At 41.1% G+C, this 23,800-nt stretch overlaps 1 protein-coding gene across 1 annotated transcript; it reads right to left on the bottom strand.

Moving 5' to 3' along the window:
• Positions 1–9,233: 9,233 nt before the first annotated feature.
• Positions 9,234–19,945, bottom strand: LOC135521985 (apolipoprotein C-I-like). Its single transcript, XM_064947838.1, has 4 exons — positions 19,845–19,945; positions 19,061–19,127; positions 9,665–9,806; positions 9,234–9,547 (listed from the first exon to the last, which is right to left on the bottom strand). Exons 2-4 carry the CDS (start codon positions 19,113–19,115, stop codon positions 9,481–9,483), a joined length of 264 nt encoding a protein of 87 aa, XP_064803910.1. The 5' UTR covers positions 19,116–19,127; positions 19,845–19,945; the 3' UTR covers positions 9,234–9,480.
• Positions 19,946–23,800: the final 3,855 nt, after the last annotated feature.

Genomic DNA, 23,800 nt, shown 5'->3' with positions numbered 1-23,800 from the left:
CGTCACCATCAATGGTTGTCAAATATCGTCGATAGAAGATGCAATCTTAAAATCACCCATCCCTACTGTCAGTGTGGATCACACATTGGCACACAAGTCTCTGGTAGGCATGGTAGTGGTGGTAAACTGAGGGAACATTTGTAAATCACTTTGACATAAAAAAAAAGGTTTTTACAAAAGTCTCAAAGTATATAGTACACAGTATGTTAGTATGGGTATTCTCATCTGTCCTGTTCTCCTCTGTTCTGTCATGTTCTGTCCTGTTCACATCTGTCCTGTTCACATCTGTCCTGTTCTCCTCTGTTCTGTCCTGTTCTCATCTGTCCTGTTCACATCTGTCCTGTTCTCCTCTGTTCTGTCATGTTCTGTCCTGTTCACATCTGTCCTGTCATGTTCTGTCCTGTTCACATCTGTCCTGTTCACATCTGTCCTGTTCTCCTCTGTTCTGTCATGTTCTGTCCTGTTCACATCTGTCCTGTCATGTTCTGTCCTGTTCACATCTGTCCTGTTCACATCTGTCCTGTTCTCCTCTGTTCTGTCATGTTCTGTCCTGTTCTCCTCTGTTCTGTCATGTTCTGTCCTGTTCACATCTGTCCTGTTCTCCTCTGTTCTGTCATGTTCTGTCCTGTCTCCTCTGTTCTGTCCTGTCCTGTTGACATCTGTCCTGTTCTCATCTGTTCTGTCATGTTCTGTTCTGTTCTCATCTGTTCTGTCATGTTCTGTACTGTTCTCATCTGTTCTGTCAGGTTCTGTTCTGTTCTCATCTGTTCTGTCATGTTCTGTCCTATTCTCATCTGTTCTGGCCTGAACTGTTCTGTTCTGCTCTCCTCTGTTCTGTTCTCCTCTGTTCTGTTCTGCTCTCCTCTGTTCTCCTCTGTTCTGTTCTCCTCTGTTCTGTTCTGCTCTCCGCTGTTCTCCTCTGTTCTGTTCTCCTCTGTTCTGTTCTGCTCTCCTCTGTTCTCCTCTGTTCTGTTCTGCTCTCCTCTGTTCTGCTCTGTTCTGTTCTCCTCTGTTCTGTTCTGCTCTCCTCTGTTCTTCTCTGTCCTGTTCTCAATAAAAACAAGTGACAGTTTTGTTGTGTGTTTTTAAAATCTCAAAATGCAGCTTTAACCACTTGGTACCAAATGGTGCTTGTTTTAATGAATTCCAAAGAAACATGTGTTTTTATAGGTTGTTATTGTGTATTTACCATGTTACCATGTGAATAATAATAATAAGTACATAATTTATTTAACCTAAAATAAAGTTTTATCCATAACTTCTTAATAATTAAACAAGTAAGCAGTTTGATCAACATTTCTCACTTGTGATATTTAAAGAAAAATCTGGTTCATGATATTATTATTCATATGGATGAGTAAAAATGTTTCTGCACCATTATCCCTAATTTAACATGATGCACAAGTATCAGTCGAGAGTTTCAACTTTCAGATCTTTATTGAACACAAACACACACACACACACTCCTGTTAGAGTATCAAACACGTAGTTATATACATGCACAATGTTGAACGAATGTTAAAGTTCTTGCGAGATGTCAATCTTCCTATATAGCATGTCCTGTTGCTTAGCATGCTTTGACCTTTGTTTCCCTTGAACAGTCATGTCTAGGAAAGTGTTGACATAGAAAACGGGAGGGGATGTGTTTTGCATTGTGCATTTCTCTTCTCAATCACCTTCAGGTATTTCCCCCCTCTAGCATTTAATACATGTATCAGGAGCACAGGTAAAGCAGAGCCAAGCCCTGTGTGGAAAGGTACAAGCGTGTGGGGCAGTCCGATGCGACGGAGGCTATCTAGGGCTCATTCCTCAGCGGGTAGGACTTTGTCGAGGTAAACCTTGATGGAGGTGATGGCCTCGTCCAGGTAGGTGCCGACATAGGGGCGCACATAGTGTCCATACAGACCCAGGCCGGCCATACGGGCCTTGTCCACCAAGGGTGCTGCTTCCTGGGCCAGACCACTGGATAACACACACACAGAGACAGGGGGAGATGTCAGTGTGTCAGAGGTTAACAGCCATCCTATGTGTCCCAGACTTGGGTTCAAATACATGTGTATTTTAGAATTTTTATTTTTATATCTGTGTATTGGAGTATTTTATTTGAATATTTGAGTATTTGAATGGTTATTTGAGAAAACTAAAACAAATAGTCTTCAAATACCTGTATTTCAAACACCTGGGTTAAATGCATAGGAGTGCATCTGAGCCAGTGTATATCAGTAATTTCAAATACTTTCCAAGTGTATTTCCAACTACTTGTTTTTTTAAATAAAGATGATCTGAATACTTGTTTTGAAATGTAGTGAAATGTAATTGAAATACCTTAAATGGTATTTTAAGTTCTGATGTGTCCCGTGGTTAATGTCTCATAAAGTATGGTCAAATATCTAGGTAACATGTTGATAGGCATGAAGGGCCAGCATCTAAGATCCTATAATCATTTGAAATCCTATTTCAAAGTTATGGACATATAGACAGAAGAACTGCCAGTAAATCAGACAGACGGATAGACACACAAACAAGCAGGACAACAGAAGGACAGCGACAGACTGACTCAATGCTGGGTCTGGATCGACGCGACAAGTTAACTTGGTTGTGTCGCGGTGGGGCACTCACGATCCAATCTTGACAGCGCTCAGGAATTTGGGGTTGCCCTGCAGCTCCTCGATGTAGTCTTTGGCAGCCTGGCCCTGGCCCTGGCCCAGGTTCTCAGTCATAGGCCCCACAGCAGCCTGCACCTTGCCGTAGGCGTTCATCAGCCTCTTGTAGAACACAGACTTCATGGCCTCATACTTCTCCACCAGCTCCTTGTCTGGCTCTGGTACTTGACACAGGCACACAGAGACTGGAGGGGAGACAGGGAAGAGATAGTATTTATTCATTAATTGCACTTGCTTGACTTGATTGACTGCTGTTAAAGATGATCTAAAACCACTGGACTAACTATAGCCGCAAAATAGCCCTAACATAGTAAAATGCTTCGCATAACCAGGCAGTGTGTGTGAGTAAGGATGATTTAGTGTCTGTGTAATGGAGATAGTTTGGTCACTTGGTTTGATCCCTCTCATGATGAGTAAATTCGGCTGAAATACTCAAAGGCCATTTCAACAAGACATCTGAGGTCTCTCTTATCCCTGCAGATTGTGTAGCAGTGGGGTCTGATTGATGCCCATAGTGTCACTGCTCAACGTGGTCGGTCGATCACCTCTACAAGTCCATCACAGGTCAAAGCCTATCACCTCTCAGATAAACATACAACTAACTGTGCTATGCATTCCTGTTGGCTGACATTCTCTCACTGTCACTGAAATGTTCACAGCTGCAGTTCAAAGGTAGCTTTTACCTTCTGTTGTATAAACGGCTGGAATGAACACTATATATCCATTTTCATAAATGTTGTTAAATTTGCCTTTATTGTTTCAAGACATTATGGAAGAGATAGTTTTTGTCACTATCTAATCATGGCATGGGGTTGTTCAATGACAGCCATGTCTTTGTTTCAAATATCATGAGGGTTTCATGTCAGAGACAATTAATCACGGTTTTTAACAAAATGTTATATATCATCTCTCCCACAGAAAGAAGTTGTATTACAGCCAGGTTTTACACAGTCAAATGTGACAAACAGATCCATTTTTTATAAAGAACTGTACAAATTATACATTTGTGAAATCAATATATTGTAATTATTTTTTTACAAAAAAATTCAACACAGTAATATGAGATCTGTGTGTAAAACCTTTATATCTGACTTTTTTGGCATTTAGCAGATGCTCTTATCCATCTTAAGCTGACTAGGTGAGACAACCACATATCACAGTAAAGTATACAGGATACAAACCTTCCATTCTAGCTAAACAATGGATAAACAGCGTTTTTTGCCAAAAAAATTTACATTTTAATACACATCTAAAAATCTATGAGTTAATCATCTGAGAACAGTAAACACTATTTTACATGCACATGAAGCTACCTATAAGCATTCATTTCTGATGAAAAAACACAAATCTGGTTTGAGTTCTGCAGGGTGTGTGTTGCAGGTTCTCGGTCTTACCTTGGAGTGCAAGCACTAAGGCTAATGACAATTTTCCGTTCATTTCTGAAAGAAAAAGACAAACACAATAGGAATTTATATGCATTATTTAGATGAAGTTAAATGCAATGCCTGTCTATTTATTAGACTAGAAATCACACCATTCTGATCAGGCATCGATGAAACTGTTGAGCGGTTTGTAACTGATAGAAAAGGACGATGCATCTTAAAATGCATGAGAAAATAAATGAATTATTCATTAATACATTAATTAATACATTTCTATTTTTTGAGATTACTAGAGCATTGAAATAACATATCTATAAAAGTTGAGAAGAGAGAGAGAAAAAGATGACCTCCTGTTGTAGTGGGTGTACAGATCCCAGTGAATTAAATGACAGTCTCCTTTGGTGGCTGAGTTGTCTGTAAAGCAATCTGAACAAGTAGACACCATGATATAGTGAGGAGAGTAAACAAACGTCATCTAATGAGTATGCACACAGGTACGCACGCACACAAACACCTACACGAACACACGCACGCACGCGCACACACCCACGCACCAGACACACACAAACCCACTGTACCTACAGGACAAACATCCACACACTCGTTCGCCTACACAAAGTCCATTGTACTTGAGACAGGTGATGCAATGCATCCAGATTATCACTTGGATTGGTTTCTGAAATCTATTTATGCCGCAATGCCCTATTCTGCATACGAAGGAAAGCCTAAATTCTCCTCAAAAACGTTTGCATATCAGTGCATGAAGTGGATTGTTTTTGAATGAAGGATCTTGTTAAGCATTATAACTGTGTCTGAAAGTTTTCCATAATTGATTTGTCAACATTTGTGTGGAACATAAACCAAACCATGTTTGACTGCCTCTATGTAACTCTTTGAAAATCTGTATTCTTGCACACATTCAGAATTCACGAACTCAACAACAAAACACTCTTCCCAATGTCGAACAAAAATCTCAATGGCTTATTCAGGCTAAGGTCCATTCTTACTGTCTATTTGAACGTGTTTCGTGTATCCCAGTTAGCCAGATGATGGTTTTGACTGAATGAAACAGAGCCCTGAGTGTGTTGACTGTGTCCCAGGATCGATGTCTGCAGTCCACACAAAGAGAGCTGAGAGAAATGTCCTGCAGGTCACATACATCTCCCCTCCAGTCAGACACCCTTGCTGAACCTTGTATCTCAACTGTCAACTCTAACCGAGATAACACTCTGATTTCAGCACAGTCTGTAGATGTCCCTCCCATCACTGATGTCTCTGTCTGTCTGTCTGTCCATCTGTCTCTTTCTTTCTGTCTCATTCTTTCTCTCCCTCTTTGTCATTCCCTGTTGCTTTCTCTCTGCCTTTCTAAAATCTATTCTCAGTCTCTCTCAGCGTTCTACTTCATTCAGTTCAGAGATTGATGAATGTGAGGAGTGTAGACCGTGTCAAGGGAAATGTAATGAAAAGGCACAACACTATAATGGTACAATTAAATGTTTGTTTTTTAAAATTTTATTTAGTTTGAATTCATTTTGGTGGTTCACAATAGTTAATTGACTTACTCAGATGCAATATGTGAGCCAAAACGGTATGATTACTAATACACTCTATGGCAGGTTTAATACTATCACAACCCTTGTGCTGAGGTTAGTGAAACACCAGTAAATGGGTGTCCTCATTCACCGGTCAAATCATACAGCATTGTTCACGCGCTCTTATAGTTGTAATCCCTAGTACATATGAACATAGAATCAGCCCTAGAATCACCTTGCATGAATACATGTGCTGGCAGTGAGCTGGGTGGGTGTTTGTCTGCCTTAGATTCAGGTGCCATTAGATGGGTCTGTACTGGTCGATCTTCTCCTTGACTCTGCCCCAGAAGGAACTGGTGGAGGCTGAGGCCCAGTCCATGTAGGGATCAGCCACTGGTTTGATGTGGTCCTCGTAGTACGCACCGGCAAAGGCCTGCACCGCCTCTCTTATTCTCTGGGCTTTAACTCTGGCTGCCCTGTAAGACACACACACAAGAATAAATCAGTTGGAAGCAGCATCTACTGAGCGCACGCCTTTTACCCTTATCCTTAAAACGGCATGGTCGGCCATGTTGACTGTGTGTCTGTTTGTACCTGTATGTCTCTGTTGCCCTCTGCAGAACCCCCCCAGAGTCAGAGTCCCCTGGGGCTGGCATCTGGGCCACTATGGACACACATGCTATGGAGGAGAGAGGTTACAGTAGGTTACAGTAGGTAACAGACTACCAGTCCATGTCAACAGTTCAATGGAGGATAGACTAGATAGAGAGTAAAAAAAAGAAATGCACAGCCACACCTTGAATGAGCAAGACGAGAGCAACTAGCTTCAGTTTCCCTGGCATCTGTCATAGAAACAGAATGAGAGGGAAGACTTGGCTAAAATACACATATCACTTATAGAATTGATATTACATATAATTAAATTATTCAATAAACAGTACATTACATTTTTCATCACCCCAAACAAAACTAATAATAGATTCAAATGATATATCACTGATATGTATATATATTTCTGTATATATATATATATATATATTTATATATATATTCGGTATCACTCATAACAGCTGGCCTCCAGTATAAAAACAGCTGGTCAATACACAATTCAAAGTAAGTGAAAGAGCATTTTAGGGAGCGTTTTACCTTAGTGTTTGTTCTCAGTATTGTCAATCTGTTTGGTGGACTCAAGTCACTTTATTTGAATTAGAGGACTTCTCACAGCGCTTTTTCTTGGTTGCATGTGTACTTTGTTCTTGTTTTGGTGACCACTGACCGATGGTCTGTTTTTGGGTGGGAAGTGGTGGACTGATTGGATTGGCTTAGAGGATCAGTGAGTCAGTCGTAAGTAGTCCAGTGGTTCGATACTCTTTATTTATTTAAGTTCTGCGAAAAGATTTTTCAGGGTATACTGCAAAAACCGAAGCGTGATAATTCCCTTTAGATTATATATTTTTTTTTTTACCTAGCTAAATTATCTTACGTCATTGGCAAATAATTTATTTTAACCTAAAACAAATGGTTGACACAAAATATCTTGAAAAATATTGTGAAATAAGATACATGACTTGTGTCCGCTGCTGCAGTATCAACTTTTGCCCAAAAGAAACACTAACTCTTAGCAACACATTTAAAAAAGCCTCTCATGTTAAACCTTCATCCTTGCATTTGCCAAAAGGTTACATTAATCTCTCATAATCTTTTCAATGTCAAGATTGTCTGGATAGCTGCCCAAAGTTCCTTTAATAAAGACGAGTGGACATGTCGGCTTGTAAGTATTCAGACCAGGTCTCCATATCTCTGTGCTCCATTATGAAGACAGCAGGTCAATGAAATAGAGTACTGTTTTGACCCAATGTCTCAGTCATCAGAACTCAAGAGAGGAGTCCACTTTAAGATATCTCTCTCTCTCTCTTCTCTCTCTCTCTCACTCTTCTCTCTCTCTCTCTCTCTCTCTCTCTCTCTCTCTGTCTCTCTCTCTGTCTCTCTCTCTGTCTCTCTCTCTCTTCTCTCTCTCTCTTCTCTCGCTCTCTCTCTCTCTCTCTCTCTGTCTCTCTCTCTGTCTCTCTCTCTCTCTCTCTGTCTCTCTCTCTCTCTCTCTGTCTCTCTCTCTCTCTCTATCTCTCTCTCTCTCTCTCTCTGTCTCTCTCTCTGTCTCTCTCTCTCTCTCTCTCTCTCTCTCTCTCTCTGCAACACATCAGTTTCAGGCATAATGCTGTCACACTGATACATGACCAACTGTGGATGTCATTTTCAAATCTTGTTTTCCTGCAATTGCTTTTCCATTGATGCCCTTTGTCCATTCACCTCTTCACCTCTGGTCCTGTCGACAGACACAGCACAATAGTTGGTTGTTGTGAGAAGAGGGTACAGAGAGCAGATTAAAGCTGCCCACTATCATGACACTCCACCAGAAAATAGGGTGAAAATATGAGTATTCCCTGGTGGGGTGCATGACCATCTTGCCCCCTGGACCCCCTCTAACCCCCCTACGTCTGACCCTTGACCTCTGGTCAAACACAGGAGCAGATCCCAGTAAACAGGGACAGCATAGTAATCATTAACTCAGAATAAACAGTGCCTTTAGCCCGGGCCTTGTGAAATGGAGGACCAGCAGCAAGTGTCGTGGTCCCAATTGCCCTTTGGTGTCTGCTATTGACATAGATGGATAGACCACTATCTCTCATAGAACACTCTCTCTGCTATTAATTCATTCTGCAGAATTATTTGACCTGGTTAGTGTCTCTCAGTAAAGCTATTGACTTGTGGATATCCAGAGTGATACAAGATATCCAGAGCATCAAAGTATGTCGGTTGTATTGCATTACAGAGTGTTCATTGTTAAGGAGAGCTCAAACACAGCATCAATCCAGAGTCCATTTGTGATTGTGACACAAGCTTGTATCTTTTTTAAGGGGAAACATATCTTAGCACAGGAACATGAGGTTTGAAGAGATTGAACATTGTTCATAGAGATACTTTTCAAGGCTGCACACAACCAACATGTTGAATGGAAGAAAGGGTCTATTGACAGACACTTGTCTTACTGCTGAATCTCAGTTAGAGGAGTGTCTGGGCAAAATGTGAAATTACATGTGTTGCAGATTACTTTTAAGTATAGTATCTTTCAGTCAAAATGCACTGATTCTTTCTCTGGCCACCATGATGTTTTTAACCCATGTGACATACTGGTCAGCTGACCATTCATGTTGACCACATTAACATCCCATACCTATCCCACAATGCATCATAAACAGAGATGAAATGAATGTTTGGTCTTTGTGCAGTTTTTTTTATACATGTTATGCATACTGTCTGTATTATGTGTACAGGTCTTCATGTCTTTCATATCCTTATAAATTTGTGCTTCTACATCTGCATTGCTTGCTGTTTGGTGTTTTAGGCTGGGTATCTGTAAAGCACTTTGTGACATCGGCTGATGTAAAAAGGGCTTTATAAATACATTTGATTGATTGATGTGCCCCCCATTTATTAGTTGAAGAGACACTTGTCAAATAAAAATCATTGCCAATCAAACTCATTGTCCAGAATAACTTCTAACTTGTCATTGCATGGATTTATTGGCCTCTTTAACAATGAGCAGGTTGACTTCTTACTGTAGCAAATCAAATGCATAATATAACAACCCACAAATATAGTTTTATCACAAAGGTATCTTTATTTTTCAGGTTATTAAAGCAAGCCATGTTTATTAAAGCAGGCCATAACAATTACACAGAGATGACATCAGGCTCTTCAGAGAGGTGAAATATAACCTTTGTGTCTGTCGGCACAACGCACATGTCAGCGTCACAGCAACCGCGTCACCAGGCAAGACAGAGCAAGGAGAGTGATGGGGGGGGGGGGGATCAGAGGAGGCAGGGACAGAGGTGTACAGGCTTACTACTGCTTGGGGAAGGTCTCGTCAACCTTGGCCTTCATCTTGTCAAACTGCTCAGTGAACCAGTTCCTGGAGACGGGGAGACAGACACACAATAAGTCATTTCAGTCTTTAATTATTTCAGAGTACTAATGTAGATTAATTTAATGTTGGGTTATGTTTTGGGGTGTGTGTGTGTGCGTGTACTTGGTCTTGGTGGCGAACTCGCTGTCCCCAATCTTTTCAAACATGTCCTTGGTCTTGACGGTCAGGTCATCAGTTAGTTCCTTCATCTGATTGCTGAAGGTGGTGAAATGCTCCTCAATTGTCTTCTCAGCCTCCTGAGCCTCTGTAGAGAGAGAGAAAGGAGGCAGAGTTAGAACTATAAACAGAGGGGGAGAGTGTAAGAACTAAGAACAGAAGGGGAGAGTGTTAGAACTATGAACAGAAGGGGAGAGTGTTCGAACTATGAACAGAAGGGGAGAGTGTTCGAACTATGAACAGAAGGGGAGAGTGTTAGATCTATGAACAGAAGGGGAGAGTGTAGAACTATGAACAGAAGGACAGAGTGTTAGAACTATGAACAGAAGGACAGTGTTAGAACTATGAACAGAAGGACAGAGTGTTAGAACCACGAACAGAAGGACAGAGTGTTAGAACTATGAACAGAAGGGGAGAGTGTTAGAACTAAGAACAGAAGGGGAGAGTGTTAGAACTATGAACAGAAGAGGAGAGTGTTAGAACTATGAACAGAAGGGGAGAGTGTTAGAACTATGAACAGAAGAGGAGAGTGTTCGAACTATGAACAGAAGGGGAGAGTGTTAGAACTATGAAGAGAAGGGGAGAGTGTTAGATCTATGAACAGAAGGGGAGAGTGTTAGAGCTATGAACAGAAGGGGAGAGTGTTAGATCTATGAACAGAAGGGGAGAGTGCTAGAACTATGAACAGAAGGGGAGAGTGTTAGAACTATGAACAGAAGGACAGAGTGTTACAACTATGAACAGAATGACAGAGTGTTAGAACTATGAACAGAAGGACAGAGTGTTAGAACTATAAACAGAAGGACAGAGTGTTAGAACTATGAACAGAAGGACAGAGTGTTCAAACTATGAACAGGACAGAGTGTTAGAACTATGAACAGAAGGGGAGAGTGTAGAACTATGAACAGAAGGACAGTGTTAGAACTATGAACAGAAGGACAGAGTGTTAGAACTATGAACAGAAGGACAGTGTTAGAACTATGAACAGAAGGACAGTGTGTTAGAACTATGAACAGAAGGGGAGAGTGTTAGAACTATGAACAGGAGGACAGAGTGTTAGAACTATGAACAGAAGGACACAGTGTTAGAACTATGAAGAGAAGGGGAGAGTGTTAGATCTATGAACAGAAGGGGAGAGTGTTAGAACTATGAACAGAAGGGGAGAGTGCTAGAACTATGAACAGAAGGACAGAGTGTTAGAACTATGAACAGAAGGACAGAGTGTTAGAACTATGAACAGAAGGACAGTGTTAGAACTATGAACAGAAGGGGAGAGTGTAGAACTATGAACAGAAGGACAGAGTGTTAGAACTATCAACAGAAGGACAGAGTGTTAGAACTATCAACAGAAGGACAGAGTGTTAGAACTATGAACAGAGGGACAGAGTGTTAGAACTATGAACAGAAGGGGAGAGTGTTAGATCTATCAACAGAAGGACAGAGTGTGAGAACTATGAACAGAAGGGGAGAGTGTTAGAACTATGAACAGGAGGACAGAGTGTTAGAACTATGAACAGAAGGACACAGTGTTAGAACTACGAACAGAAGGACAGAGTGTTAGAACTATGAACAGAAGGACAGTGTTAGAACTATGAACAGAAGGACAGTGTGTTAGAACTATGTACAGAAGGACAGAGTGTTAGAACTATGAACAGAAGGACAGTGTTAGAACTATGAACAGAAGGACAGTGTGTTAGAACTATGTTCAGAAGGACAGAGTGTTAGAACTATGAACAGAAGGACAGAGTGTTATAACTATGAACAGAATGACAGAGTGTTAGAACTAAAAACAGAAGGACAGAGTGTTAGAACTATAAACAGAAGGACAGAGTGTTAGAACTATAAACAGAATGACAGAGTGTTAGAACTATGAACAGAAGGACAGTGTTATAACTATGAACAGAATGACAGAGTGTTAGAACTATGAACAGAAGGACAGAGTGTTAGAACTATAAACAGAAGGACAGAGTGTTAGAACTATGAACAGAAGGGGAGAGTGTTAGAACTATGAACAGGAGGACAGAGTGTTAGAACTATGAACAGAAGGGGAGAGTGTTAGAACTATGAAGAGAAGGGGAGAGTGTTAGATCTATGAACAGAAGGGGAGAGTGTTAGAACTATGAACAGAAGGGGAGAGTGCTAGAACTATGAACAGAAGGACAGAGTGTTAGAACTATGAACAGAAGGACAGAGTGTTAGAACTATGAACAGAAGGACAGTGTTAGAACTATGAACAGAAGGGGAGAGTGTAGAACTATGAACAGAAGGACAGAGTGTTAGAACTATCAACAGAAGGACAGAGTGTTAGAACTATCAACAGAAGGACAGAGTGTTAGAACTATGAACAGAGGGACAGAGTGTTAGAACTATGAACAGAAGGGGAGAGTGTTAGATCTATCAACAGAAGGACAGAGTGTTAGAACTATGAACAGAAGGGGAGAGTGTTAGAACTATGAACAGGAGGACCGAGTGTTAGAACTATGAACAGAAGGACACAGTGTTAGAACTACGAACAGAAGGACAGAGTGTTAGAACTATGAACAGAGGGATAGAGTGTTAGAACTATGATCAGAAGGGGAGAGTGTTAGATCTATCAACAGAAGGACAGAGTGTTAGAACTATGAACAGAAGGACAGAGTGTTAGAACTATGAACAGAAGGACAGAGTGTTAGAACTATGAACAGAAGGACAGAGTGTTAGAACTATGAACAGAAGGACAGTGTTAGAACTATGAACAGAAGGACAGTGTGTTAGAACTATGTACAGAAGGACAGAGTGTTAGAACTATGAACAGAAGGACAGAGTGTTAGAAATATAAACAGAATGACAGAGTGTTAGAACTATGAACAGAAGGACAGTGTTATAATTATGAACAGAATGACAGTGTTAGAACTATGAACAGAAGGACAGAGTGTTAGAACTATAAACAGAATGACAGAGTGTTAGAACTATGAACAGAAGGACAGAGTGTTAGAACTATGAACAGAATGACAGTGTTAGAACTATGAACAGAAGGACAGAGTGTTAGAACTATAAACAAATAGGAGAGTGTTAGATCTATGAACAGAAGGGGAGAGTGTTAGAACTATGAACAGAAGGACAGAGTGGTAGAACTATGAACAGAAGGGGAGAGTGTTAGAACTATGAACAGAATGACATAGTGTTAGAACTATGAACAGAAGGACAGAGTGTTAGAACTATGAACAGAAGGACAGTGTTAGAACTATGAACAGAAGGGAAGATTGTTAGATCTATCAACAGAAGGGGAGAGTGTTAGAGCTATGAACAGAGGGGAGAGTGTTAGATCTATGAACAGAAGGGGAGAGTGCTAGAACTATGAACAGAAGGACAGAGTGTTAGAACTATAAACAGAAGGGGAGAGTGTTAGAACTAAGAACAGAAGGGGAGAGTGTTAGAACTATGAACAGAAGGTGAGAGTGTTAGAACTATGAACAGAAGGGGAGAGTGTTAGAACTGTGAAGAGAAGGGGAGATTGTTAGATCTATGAACAGAAGGGGAGAGTGTTAGAACTATGAACAGAAGGGGAGAGTGTTAGAACTATGAACAGGAGGACAGAGTGTTAGAACTATCAACAGAAGGACAGAGTGTTAGAACTATAAACAGAAGGACAGAGTGTTCAAACTATGAACAGGACAGAGTGTTAGAACTATGAACAGAAGGGGAGAGTGTAGAACTATGAACAGAAGGACAGTGTTAGAACTATGAACAGAAGGACAGAGTGTTAGAACTATGAACAGAAGGACAGTGTTAGAACTATGAACAGAAGGACAGTGTGTTAGAACTATGAACAGAAGGGGAGAGTGCTAGAACTATGAACAGAAGGACAGAGTGTTAGAACTATGAACAGAAGGACAGAGTGTTAGAACTATGAACAGAAGGACAGTGTTAGAACTATGAACAGAAGGGGAGAGTGTAGAACTATGAACAGAAGGACAGAGTGTTAGAACTATCAACAGAAGGACAGAGTGTTAGAACTATCAACAGAAGGACAGAGTGTTAGAACTATGAACAGAGGGACAGAGTGTTAGAACTATGAACAGAAGGGGAGAGTGTTAGATCTATCAACAGAAGGACAGAGTGTGAGAACTATGAACAGAAGGGGAGAGTGTTAGAACTATGAACAGGAGGACAGAGTGTTAGAACTATGAACAGAAGGACACAGTGTTAGAACTACGAACAGAAGGACAGAGTGTTAGAACTATGAACAGAAGGACAGTGTTAGAACTATGAACAGAAGGACAGTGTGTTAGAACTATGTACAGAAGGACAGAGTGTTAGAACTATGAACAGAAGGACACTGTTAGAACTATGAACAGAAGGACAGTGTGTTAGAACTATGTTCAGAAGGACAGAGTGTTAGAACTATGAACAGAAGGACAGAGTGTTATAACTATGAACAGAATGACAGAGTGTTAGAACTAAAAACAGAAGGACAGAGTGTTAGAACTATAAACAGAATGACAGAGTGTTAGAACTATGAACAGAAGGACAGTGTTATAACTATGAACAGAATGACAGAGTGTTAGAACTATGAACAGAAGGACAGAGTGTTAGAACTATAAACAGAAGGACAGAGTGTTAGAACTATGAACAGAAGGGGAGAGTGTTAGAACTATGAACAGGAGGACAGAGTGTTAGAACTATGAACAGAAGGGGAGAGTGTTAGAACTATGAAGAGAAGGGGAGAGTGTTAGATCTATGAACAGAAGGGGAGAGTGTTAGAACTATGAACAGAAGGGGAGAGTGCTAGAACTATGAACAGAAGGACAGAGTGTTAGAACTATGAACAGAAGGACAGAGTGTTAGAACTATGAACAGAAGGACAGTGTTAGAACTATGAACAGAAGGGGAGAGTGTAGAACTATGAACAGAAGGACAGAGTGTTAGAACTATCAACAGAAGGACAGAGTGTTAGAACTATCAACAGAAGGACAGAGTGTTAGAACTATGAACAGAGGGACAGAGTGTTAGAACTATGAACAGAAGGGGAGAGTGTTAGATCTATCAACAGAAGGACAGAGTGTTAGAACTATGAACAGAAGGGGAGAGTGTTAGAACTATGAACAGGAGGACCGAGTGTTAGAACTATGAACAGAAGGACACAGTGTTAGAACTACGAACAGAAGGACAGAGTGTTAGAACTATGAACAGAGGGATAGAGTGTTAGAACTATGATCAGAAGGGGAGAGTGTTAGATCTATCAACAGAAGGACAGAGTGTTAGAACTATGAACAGAAGGACAGAGTGTTAGAACTATGAACAGAAGGACAGAGTGTTAGAACTATGAACAGAAGGACAGAGTGTTAGAACTATGAACAGAAGGACAGTGTTAGAACTATGAACAGAAGGACAGTGTGTTAGAACTATGTACAGAAGGACAGAGTGTTAGAACTATGAACAGAAGGACAGAGTGTTAGAACTATAAACAGAATGACAGAGTGTTAGAACTATGAACAGAAGGACAGTGTTATAATTATGAACAGAATGACAGTGTTAGAACTATGAACAGAAGGACAGAGTGTTAGAACTATAAACAGAATGACAGAGTGTTAGAACTATGAACAGAAGGACAGAGTGTTAGAACTATGAACAGAATGACAGTGTTAGAACTATGAACAGAAGGACAGAGTGTTAGAACTATAAACAAATAGGAGAGTGTTAGATCTATGAACAGAAGGGGAGAGTGTTAGAACTATGAACAGAAGGACAGAGTGGTAGAACTATGAACAGAAGGGGAGAGTGTTAGAACTATGAACAGAATGACATAGTGTTAGAACTATGAACAGAAGGACAGAGTGTTAGAACTATGAACAGAAGGACAGTGTTAGAACTATGAACAGAAGGGAAGATTGTTAGATCTATCAACAGAAGGGGAGAGTGTTAGAGCTATGAACAGAGGGGGAGAGTGTTAGATCTATGAACAGAAGGGGAGAGTGCTAGAACTATGAACAGAAGGACAGAGTGTTAGAACTATAAACAGAAGGGGAGAGTGTTAGAACTAAGAACAGAAGGGGAGAGTGTTAGAACTATGAACAGAAGGTGAGAGTGTTAGAACTATGAACAGAAGGGGAGAGTGTTAGAACTGTGAAGAGAAGGGGAGATTGTTAGATCTATGAACAGAAGGGGAGAGTGTTAGAACTATGAACAGAAGGGGAGAGTGTTAGAACTATGAACAGGAGGACAGAGTGTTAGAACTATCAACAGAAGGACAGAGTGTTAGAACTATCAACAGAAGGACAGAGTGTTAGAACTATGAACAGAGGGACAGAGTGTTAGAACTATGAACAGAAGGGGAGAGTGTTAGATCTATCAACAGAAGGACAGAGTGTTAGAACTATGAACAGAAGGGGAGAGTGTTAGAACTATGAACAGGAGGACAGAGTGTTAGAACTATGAACAGAAGGACAGTGTTAGAACTATGAACAGAAGGACAGAGTGTTAGAACTATGAACAGAAGGACAGAGTGTTAGAACTATGAACAGAAGGACAGAGTGTTATAACTATGAACAGAATGACAGAGTGTTAGAACTATGAACAGAAGGACAGTGTTATAACTATGAACAGAATGACAGAGTGTTAGAACTATGAACAGAAGGACAGAGTGTTAGAACTATAAACAGAATGACAGAGTGTTAGAACTATGAACAGAAGGACAGAGTGTTAGAACTATAAACAGAATGACAGAGTGTTAGAACTATGAACAGAAGGACAGTGTTATAACTATGAACAGAATGACAGAGTGTTAGAACTATAAACAAAGGGGAGAGTGTTAGATCTATGAACAGAAGGGGAGAGTGTTAGAACTATGAACAGAAGGACAGAGTGGTAGAACTATGAACAGAAGGACAGAGTGTTAGAACTATGAACAGAAGAGGAGAGTGTTAGAACTATGAACAGAAGGGGAGAGTGTTAGAACTATGAACAGAAGGTGAGAGTGTTAGAACTATGAACAGAAGGGGAGAGTGTTAGAACTATGAACAGGAGGACAGAGTGTTAGAACTATGAACAGAAGGACAGAGTGTTAGAACTATGAACAGAAGGACAGAGTGTTCAAACTATGAACAGAAGAGGAGAGTGTTAGAATTATGAACAGAAGGACAGAGTGTTAGAACTATGAACAGAAGGACAGTGTTAGAACTATGAACAGAAGGACAGTGTGTTAGAACTATGAACAGAAGGGGAGAGTGTTAGAACTATGAACAGGAGGACAGAGTGTTAGAACTATGAACAGAAGGGGAGAGTGTTAGAACTATGAAGAGAAGGGGAGAGTGTTAGATCTATGAACAGAATGACAGAGTGTTAGAACTATGAACAGAAGGACAGAGTGTTAGAACTATGAACAGAAGGACAGTGTTAGAACTATGAACAGAAGGGAAGATTGTTAGATCTATCAACAGAAGGGGAGAGTGTTAGAACTAAGAACAGAAGGGGAAAGTGTTAGAACTATGAACAGAAGGTGAGAGTGTTAGAACTATGAACAGAAGGGGAGAGTGTTAGAACTGTGAAGAGAAGGGGAGATTGTTAGATCTATGAACAGAAAGGGAGAGTGTTAGAACTATGAACAGAAGAGGAGAGTGTTAGAACTATGAACAGAAGGACAGAGTGTTAGAACTATGAACAGAAGGACAGAGTGTTAGAACTATGAACAGAAGGACAGAGTGTTAGAACTATGAACAGAAGAGGAGAGTGTTAGAACTATGAACAGAAGGACAGAGTGTTAGAACTATGAACAGAAGAGGAGAGTGTTAGAACTATGAACAGAAGGACAGAGTGTTAGAACTATGAACAGAAGAGGAGAGTGTTAGAACTATGAACAGAAGGACAGAGTGTTAGAACTATGAACAGAAGAGGAGAGTGTTAGAACTATGAACAGAAGGGGAGAGTGTTAGAACTATGAACAGAAGGTGAGAGTGTTAGAACTATGAACAGAAGGGGAGAGTGTTAGAACTATGAACAGGAGGACAGAGTGTTAGAACTATGAACAGAAGGACAGAGTGTTAGAACTATGAACAGAAGGACAGAGTGTTCAAACTATGAACAGAAGAGGAGAGTGTTAGAACTATGAACAGAAGGACAGAGTGTTAGAACTATGAAAGAAGGACAGTGTTAGAACTATGAACAGAAGGACAGTGTGTTAGAACTATGAACAGAAGGGGAGAGTGTTAGAACTATGAACAGGAGGACAGAGTGTTAGAACTATCAACAGAAGGACAGAGTGTTAGAACTATGAACAGAGGGACAGAGTGTTAGAACTATGAACAGAAGGGGAGAGTGTTAGATCTATCAACAGAAGGACAGAGTGTTAGAACTATGAACAGAAGGGGAGAGTGTTAGAACTATGAACAGGAGGACAGAGTGTTAGAACTATGAACAGAAGGACACAGTGTTAGAACTACGAACAGAAGGGGAGAGTGTTAGAACTGTGAAGAGAAGGGGAGATTGTTAGATCTATGAACAGAAGGGGAGAGTGTTAGAACTATGAACAGAAGAGGAGAGTGTTAGAACTATGAACAGAAGGGGAGAGTGTTAGAACTATGAACAGGAGGACAGAGTGTTAGAACTATGAACAGGAGGACAGAGTGTTAGAACTATGAACAGAAGGACAGAGTGTTAGAACTATGAACAGAAGGACAGAGTGTTAGAACTATGAACAGAAGGTGAGAGTGTTAGAACTATGAACAGAAGGGGAGAGTGTTAGAACTATGAACAGGAGGACAGAGTGTTAGAACTATGAACAGAAGGACAGAGTGTTAGAACTATGAACAGAAGAGGAGAGTGTTAGAACTATGAACAGAAGGACAGAGTGTTAGAACTATGAACAGAAGGGGAGAGTGTTAGAACTATGAACAGAAGGACAGAGTGTTAGAATCATGAATAGAGAAGGGAAAATAGTAAGGAAAATGAGTAGACTGAGGGTTTCATCATGAAGAGAGAGAGAGGTAGAGAGAGAGAGAGAGAGAGAGAGAGACAGAGAGAGAGAGAGACAGAGAGAGAGAGATAGATGGTACATGTGTGTTCATAATAATACATTTGTATTGATGTGTATTTGAGGCCAGACTTATGCATTCAGTAGTAATGGATTTGTATAGACTCGTATCAAGCGTATTTGTGTGTGTGAGGCTGTGTGTTTGTGTACATGCATGTACATGTGCATGTGTGTATGCATGCGTTTGTGTGTTTGTGTGAGAGAGAAATATCACACACGTGTCACCAGTGAAAATGCGTTAGTATTGACGGCAGTATTGAGGGAGGTGAATGAGCAATTAAATGATTAGATAGAGTGAAAGTGTAATGGCTGCCTAATAGGGTAGGGCTTCATACCTGTGTGTGCAGCGAACACAAGCATCAACACGGCAATGGCAATGGACAGTTTCATCTTGACTGTTGGCTGCAAGGGAAGGAAATTTAGCAACAAAACACCCTGCATTTAATATCCTCCATCATAAAAAGGTTTGCATGATGAGTTAGTTATGAGTTAAAACAAAATCATAGCATTATGCCGTCAGGGTTTCATCAGGAGCTATGCTAAACAAGTGAAATGTAAGCCCTCCTAAACAATTATTATTGTTGTAATGAATTATCAACAGCTGTTTTGTTAGTGCGGTCAGAACAGTGGACAGCTCCCTCTGCATTCTCTAGCCTACACACAACTTCAATTAGTGACTTTACATCAGCAAGAAAAATATACTTTGATAGCCTTACATTTTAGATTAAACTCCACCTGCATTTGATTAAATTAGTAAACTAACATAACAATTGTTTCTATTCACATCTGTCCTGAGCATTGGATGGGGTTCAGAAACAGAAGGTAGGCTGGATGTCTTTCCCACTGTATAACTACACCTAGATGTCGCCACAATACCGCAAACAGATTTTGAGAGACTGGTATAGATTTATGGAAAGGTTGGGGTATAAAATAAACAACTGCATTGGCGGCATTCACCTACATTTATTTGGAGTAAATAAACAGATGAACAAAAGTCGCAGATATACCGGCCTATGTGTTTGCTCAGATAAGAACAAAAACATACAAAGATAGACATTTGAAGTAATAACAATGAAAGGAAGTCTCTAGAAATGCCAGTGAAAAGTAGGTTAATCTTACCTGTTTTCCGTCTCAGAGAGAAAATAACCCGAGTTTGTCTGACAGACTGACTGGAGTCCCTCTATATATCCCAGAACGCTGACGTAATCAGTAGTCAACACTTCTGACCTATGGTGACCCCACATCGCACAATGAAGCAAGCACCAAGAGTGGCCTACTCCCACCTTCTCCTCCAGATTAACCAACCCTCCCCCATCTCCCTTTTTCAGAGAGCCCAGCTGAGGTATGGTCCATGTCCATGTATTTATTTGACTGGATCTGTAATTCACAGTCTGATCTGGGGGGGTTTTCATCCTGCCTTAGGTTTTATAATATGATATTAATTTGTCATAAAATATCCATTGTAAATCATCAGACTGTGAGTGCACAGAGATACAGACCTAAAGTGGACTATGGCCATTAAACTAGGTCACAAGATACTTATACTACTGAGCTAAGAGGCGGCAGAGCGCTGGACTAGTAACCGGAAGGTTGCAAGTTCAATTCTCCGAGCTGACAAGGTACAAATCTGTCATTCTGCCCCTGAACAGGCAGTTAACCCACTGTTAGGCCGTCATTGAAAATAAGAATTTGTTCTTGACTGACTTGCCTGGTTAAATAAAGGTAAAATAAATTTAAATAAAAAAATACAGTTCTGCAGTGGCATCACTAAACAGCACTGCATTGACAGTGCAGATCTGTCTCTGAGTCCACCAGACCTGTTTGGTGGACTGTCTGTTTAGGGCTCTATTCAATCCATAGCACTGAAGATCTGCAACCGATAATTAAAGGCAGTGTTCCCATCGTTGCGTTGACTGCATTCAATGACCTTTGCATTAATGGGAACACTGCCTTTAATTATCGGTCGCAGATCTTCAGTGCTATGGATTGAATAGAGCCCTAAACAGACTGGTCTGGTGGACTCAGAGACAGATCTGCACTGTCAATGCAGTGCTGTTTAGTGATGCCACTGCAGAACTGTTTTTTTTTATAGCAGATCTTCTGCTATACGGATTGAATCCAGCCCTAAGTCTTTTTGGCAAACAAGTATTTGGGCCCCATTTCATTCTTCCCTCCTCCCTTCCTTGAAGTCATCCCTGTTCTGACTTCTCTGAATAGATGAAAGCTGTGTGATGAAATCCTTGTTGACACCTTTCAATTTCACAATATAAAATATAACATGTGCACTTCTTCCCCTCTGATCTACTTTCAGTGCCATTACCCTTCACTGACCTCACACACAGATCTGTGTTATCAGTGTTATCATGTGATACAGAATGCACAGCATCATATTTGCCCACTGTTATGTAAATCTGATAGAAGTCCATTATATTAGTGCTCCTCCGTGCTGTCTCCAAGAGAGAGAAGCTGGGGTCAACAAGCCTCTACTGTACTGGAATAGCCTATATGTAACTCCACATCCAAGAACTACAAAGTCTGGCAAAGTCTTATGGCTTTATTTGTACTATTCTGAAAATAGGGAAGTAAGTCTAGAAGGTCATTCTCTGTGTTGGAGCATACAGAGGTAGTGGACTACAGTTTGTTGAACTATAGTAACCTCTCATTAGTGCTGGAGGGGTATGTATGTTTTCCTCATTGCAGCACTTCCCTCTTTACAACCAGCCCCTTGCTGCCCACGGCAGGGAGCCCAGTTGGTGCTGATGGCTTTAGCCATATGAAACCCTATTATGATGCACAGATGACCATTGTCTTGCACCTCTTAATCACACAGTGCCCATTCCTCAGCTGTGGCAGAGTGTCTTTGTGTGATGCGTGAGGCGTGAACGTGCCTGTCTCCCTCGTGAGGCGTGAACGTGCCTGTCTCCCTCGTGAGGCGTGAACGTGCCTGTCTCCCTCGTGAGGCGTGAACGTGCCTGTCTCCCTCGTGAGGCGTGAACGTGCCTGTCTCCCTCGTGAGGCGTGAACGTGCCTGTCTCCCTCGTGATGCGTGAACGTGTCTGTCTCCTCGCTCATGAATTGCAATAACAAGCCGGCTGATGAAAGACTGTTTTTCCCTTCTTTTGCCAAAGGGCTCCTGAGGTGATGGTTTGTGTTCCAGCACCAAGATGGGGGAAGAGGGGGAGGAAGGGTAGTAAGAGGTAAAATCTCTGTGGGGGAGTTGTCAGGGGTTACTGTAGGTTTTGCTCTGCCAACACCTGCTAGCTGGAGCCCTTTGTTGCTTCAGCCAGAGCCAGAGACACCCAGGAGATGCAGTATAGTACGTGAGAAGAAGTACTGACTGGCAGAATGCTTGTGGTTTTCCTGTTTTCTCCTTGGCCAGACCGTTACAAATACATCCAGGGTTTACCATAGTGTAGGACACTTTGCAAGTTCAAATCCCCGAGCTGACAAGGTACAAATCTGTTGTTCTGCCCCTGAACAGGCAGTTAACCCACTGTTCCTAGGCTGTCATTGAAAATAAGAATTTGTTCTTAACTGACTTACCTAGTAAAATAAAGGTCAAATAAAGGTCAAATAAAAAAATAAAAAGGAGGAACAGGAACAAACTGGGACTCAATAACAGTGACTTCAACACAGAGGTTGTTATTAGGAGTGTGACCTGATTTAGGGGAGAGGTCATTGTAGTCATTGTTGCTCTTCTTGACTTCTCATTGAAAACAAGGTCACATACTTGAAATGGTATGCTACCTTTTAAGGTTAGGGTTGAGTAGAGGTGGTTTACTAGACACAGTTATTACTTGCATGGATAATTTTTCTGACCGTTTTTTTCCTGGTTAAAAGGGATGTGTGAGCACATTTTAATGTAGATCATCAAGAAGCTTGTGTTCATATTTATGGACTTAATCACGAAACGGTGCTTCAACTTCAAAAATAAAAATGCCCATAGTGCTATTGTATACAGTGAAAATGAACTTGGTTTAGTTAATTAAAACTACCATGAACAACAACACTAAAGTACTGTAGGTGTACAGTTGACTGTCGGAAGTTTAAATACACTTAGGTTGGAGTCATTAAAACTCATTTTTCAACCACTCCACAAATTTCTTGTTAACAAACTATAGTTTTTGCAAGTCAGGTTGGGACATCTTCTTTGTGCATGACACAAGTAATTATTCCAACAATTCTTTACAGACAGATTATTTCACTTTTAATTCACTGTATCACAATTCATCAACTCACCACCGCTGCCCGCTACTCTTCCTACACTCCTTGTCCTGGTCTGCTTCTGGGTTCGATTTTGAAAGAACGTGACAGAACGATCCGGCCAAGGATGAACCCAGCGGACCTGGACTCCGTTTGCCATGCCATTACACAGCAGGGGAAGACATTGGGACAACACAAGACGGCGCTACAGGAGATAGCGGGTTCAATCCAGAACTTATCTGCTAGCTTGAAACAAATCCAGGATCAGCTTAGTTTGCCGGCGATTCATTCACCACCTGTTTCACCCATCTCACCTGCCTTGTCTGGTGTGGTTTCCTTCCGTGAACCCAAGGTACCGACGCCTGATAAATATGAAGGGGATTTGGGAAGATGCCGTTTGTTTCTTATGCAGTGTGGGTTAGTGTTTGATCTGCAGCCCCATTCTTACGCCACTGACAAGGCGAGGATAGCCTTTGTTATTGAACTGCTGCGTGGAAGAGCTCTGGAATGGGCTTCAGCCGTTTGGGAACGACAGGAGACCTGCATGGCTTCATACCAGGAGTTCACAGGAGAGATGAGAAAGCTTTTTGACCATCCAGTCCGAGGTAAGGACGCAGCTAAACGTTTGTTCACTCTTCGCCAAGGAGCTCGCAGTGTGGCAGACTTTATGATCGAGTTCAGGACATTGTCTGTGGAGAGTGGTTGGAATGAGGAGTCACTACAAGCGGCTTTTTACCAGGGGTTGTCGGAGCAACTCAAGGACGAGCTGATATCCTATCCAGAGCCTAGTGACCTAGACAGCTTGGTCACTTTATCTATTCGGGTAGATAATAGAGTCCGAGAGAGAAGGAGTGAGAAGCAGTGGGGCCCAT

This window comes from Oncorhynchus masou, chromosome 30 (assembly GCF_036934945.1).
Source record: "Oncorhynchus masou masou isolate Uvic2021 chromosome 30, UVic_Omas_1.1, whole genome shotgun sequence".
NCBI lineage: Eukaryota > Metazoa > Chordata > Actinopteri > Salmoniformes > Salmonidae > Oncorhynchus > Oncorhynchus masou.
The sequence above is the reverse complement of the archived record's forward strand: the minus strand, read 5'-3'. Positions and strand labels throughout refer to the sequence as shown.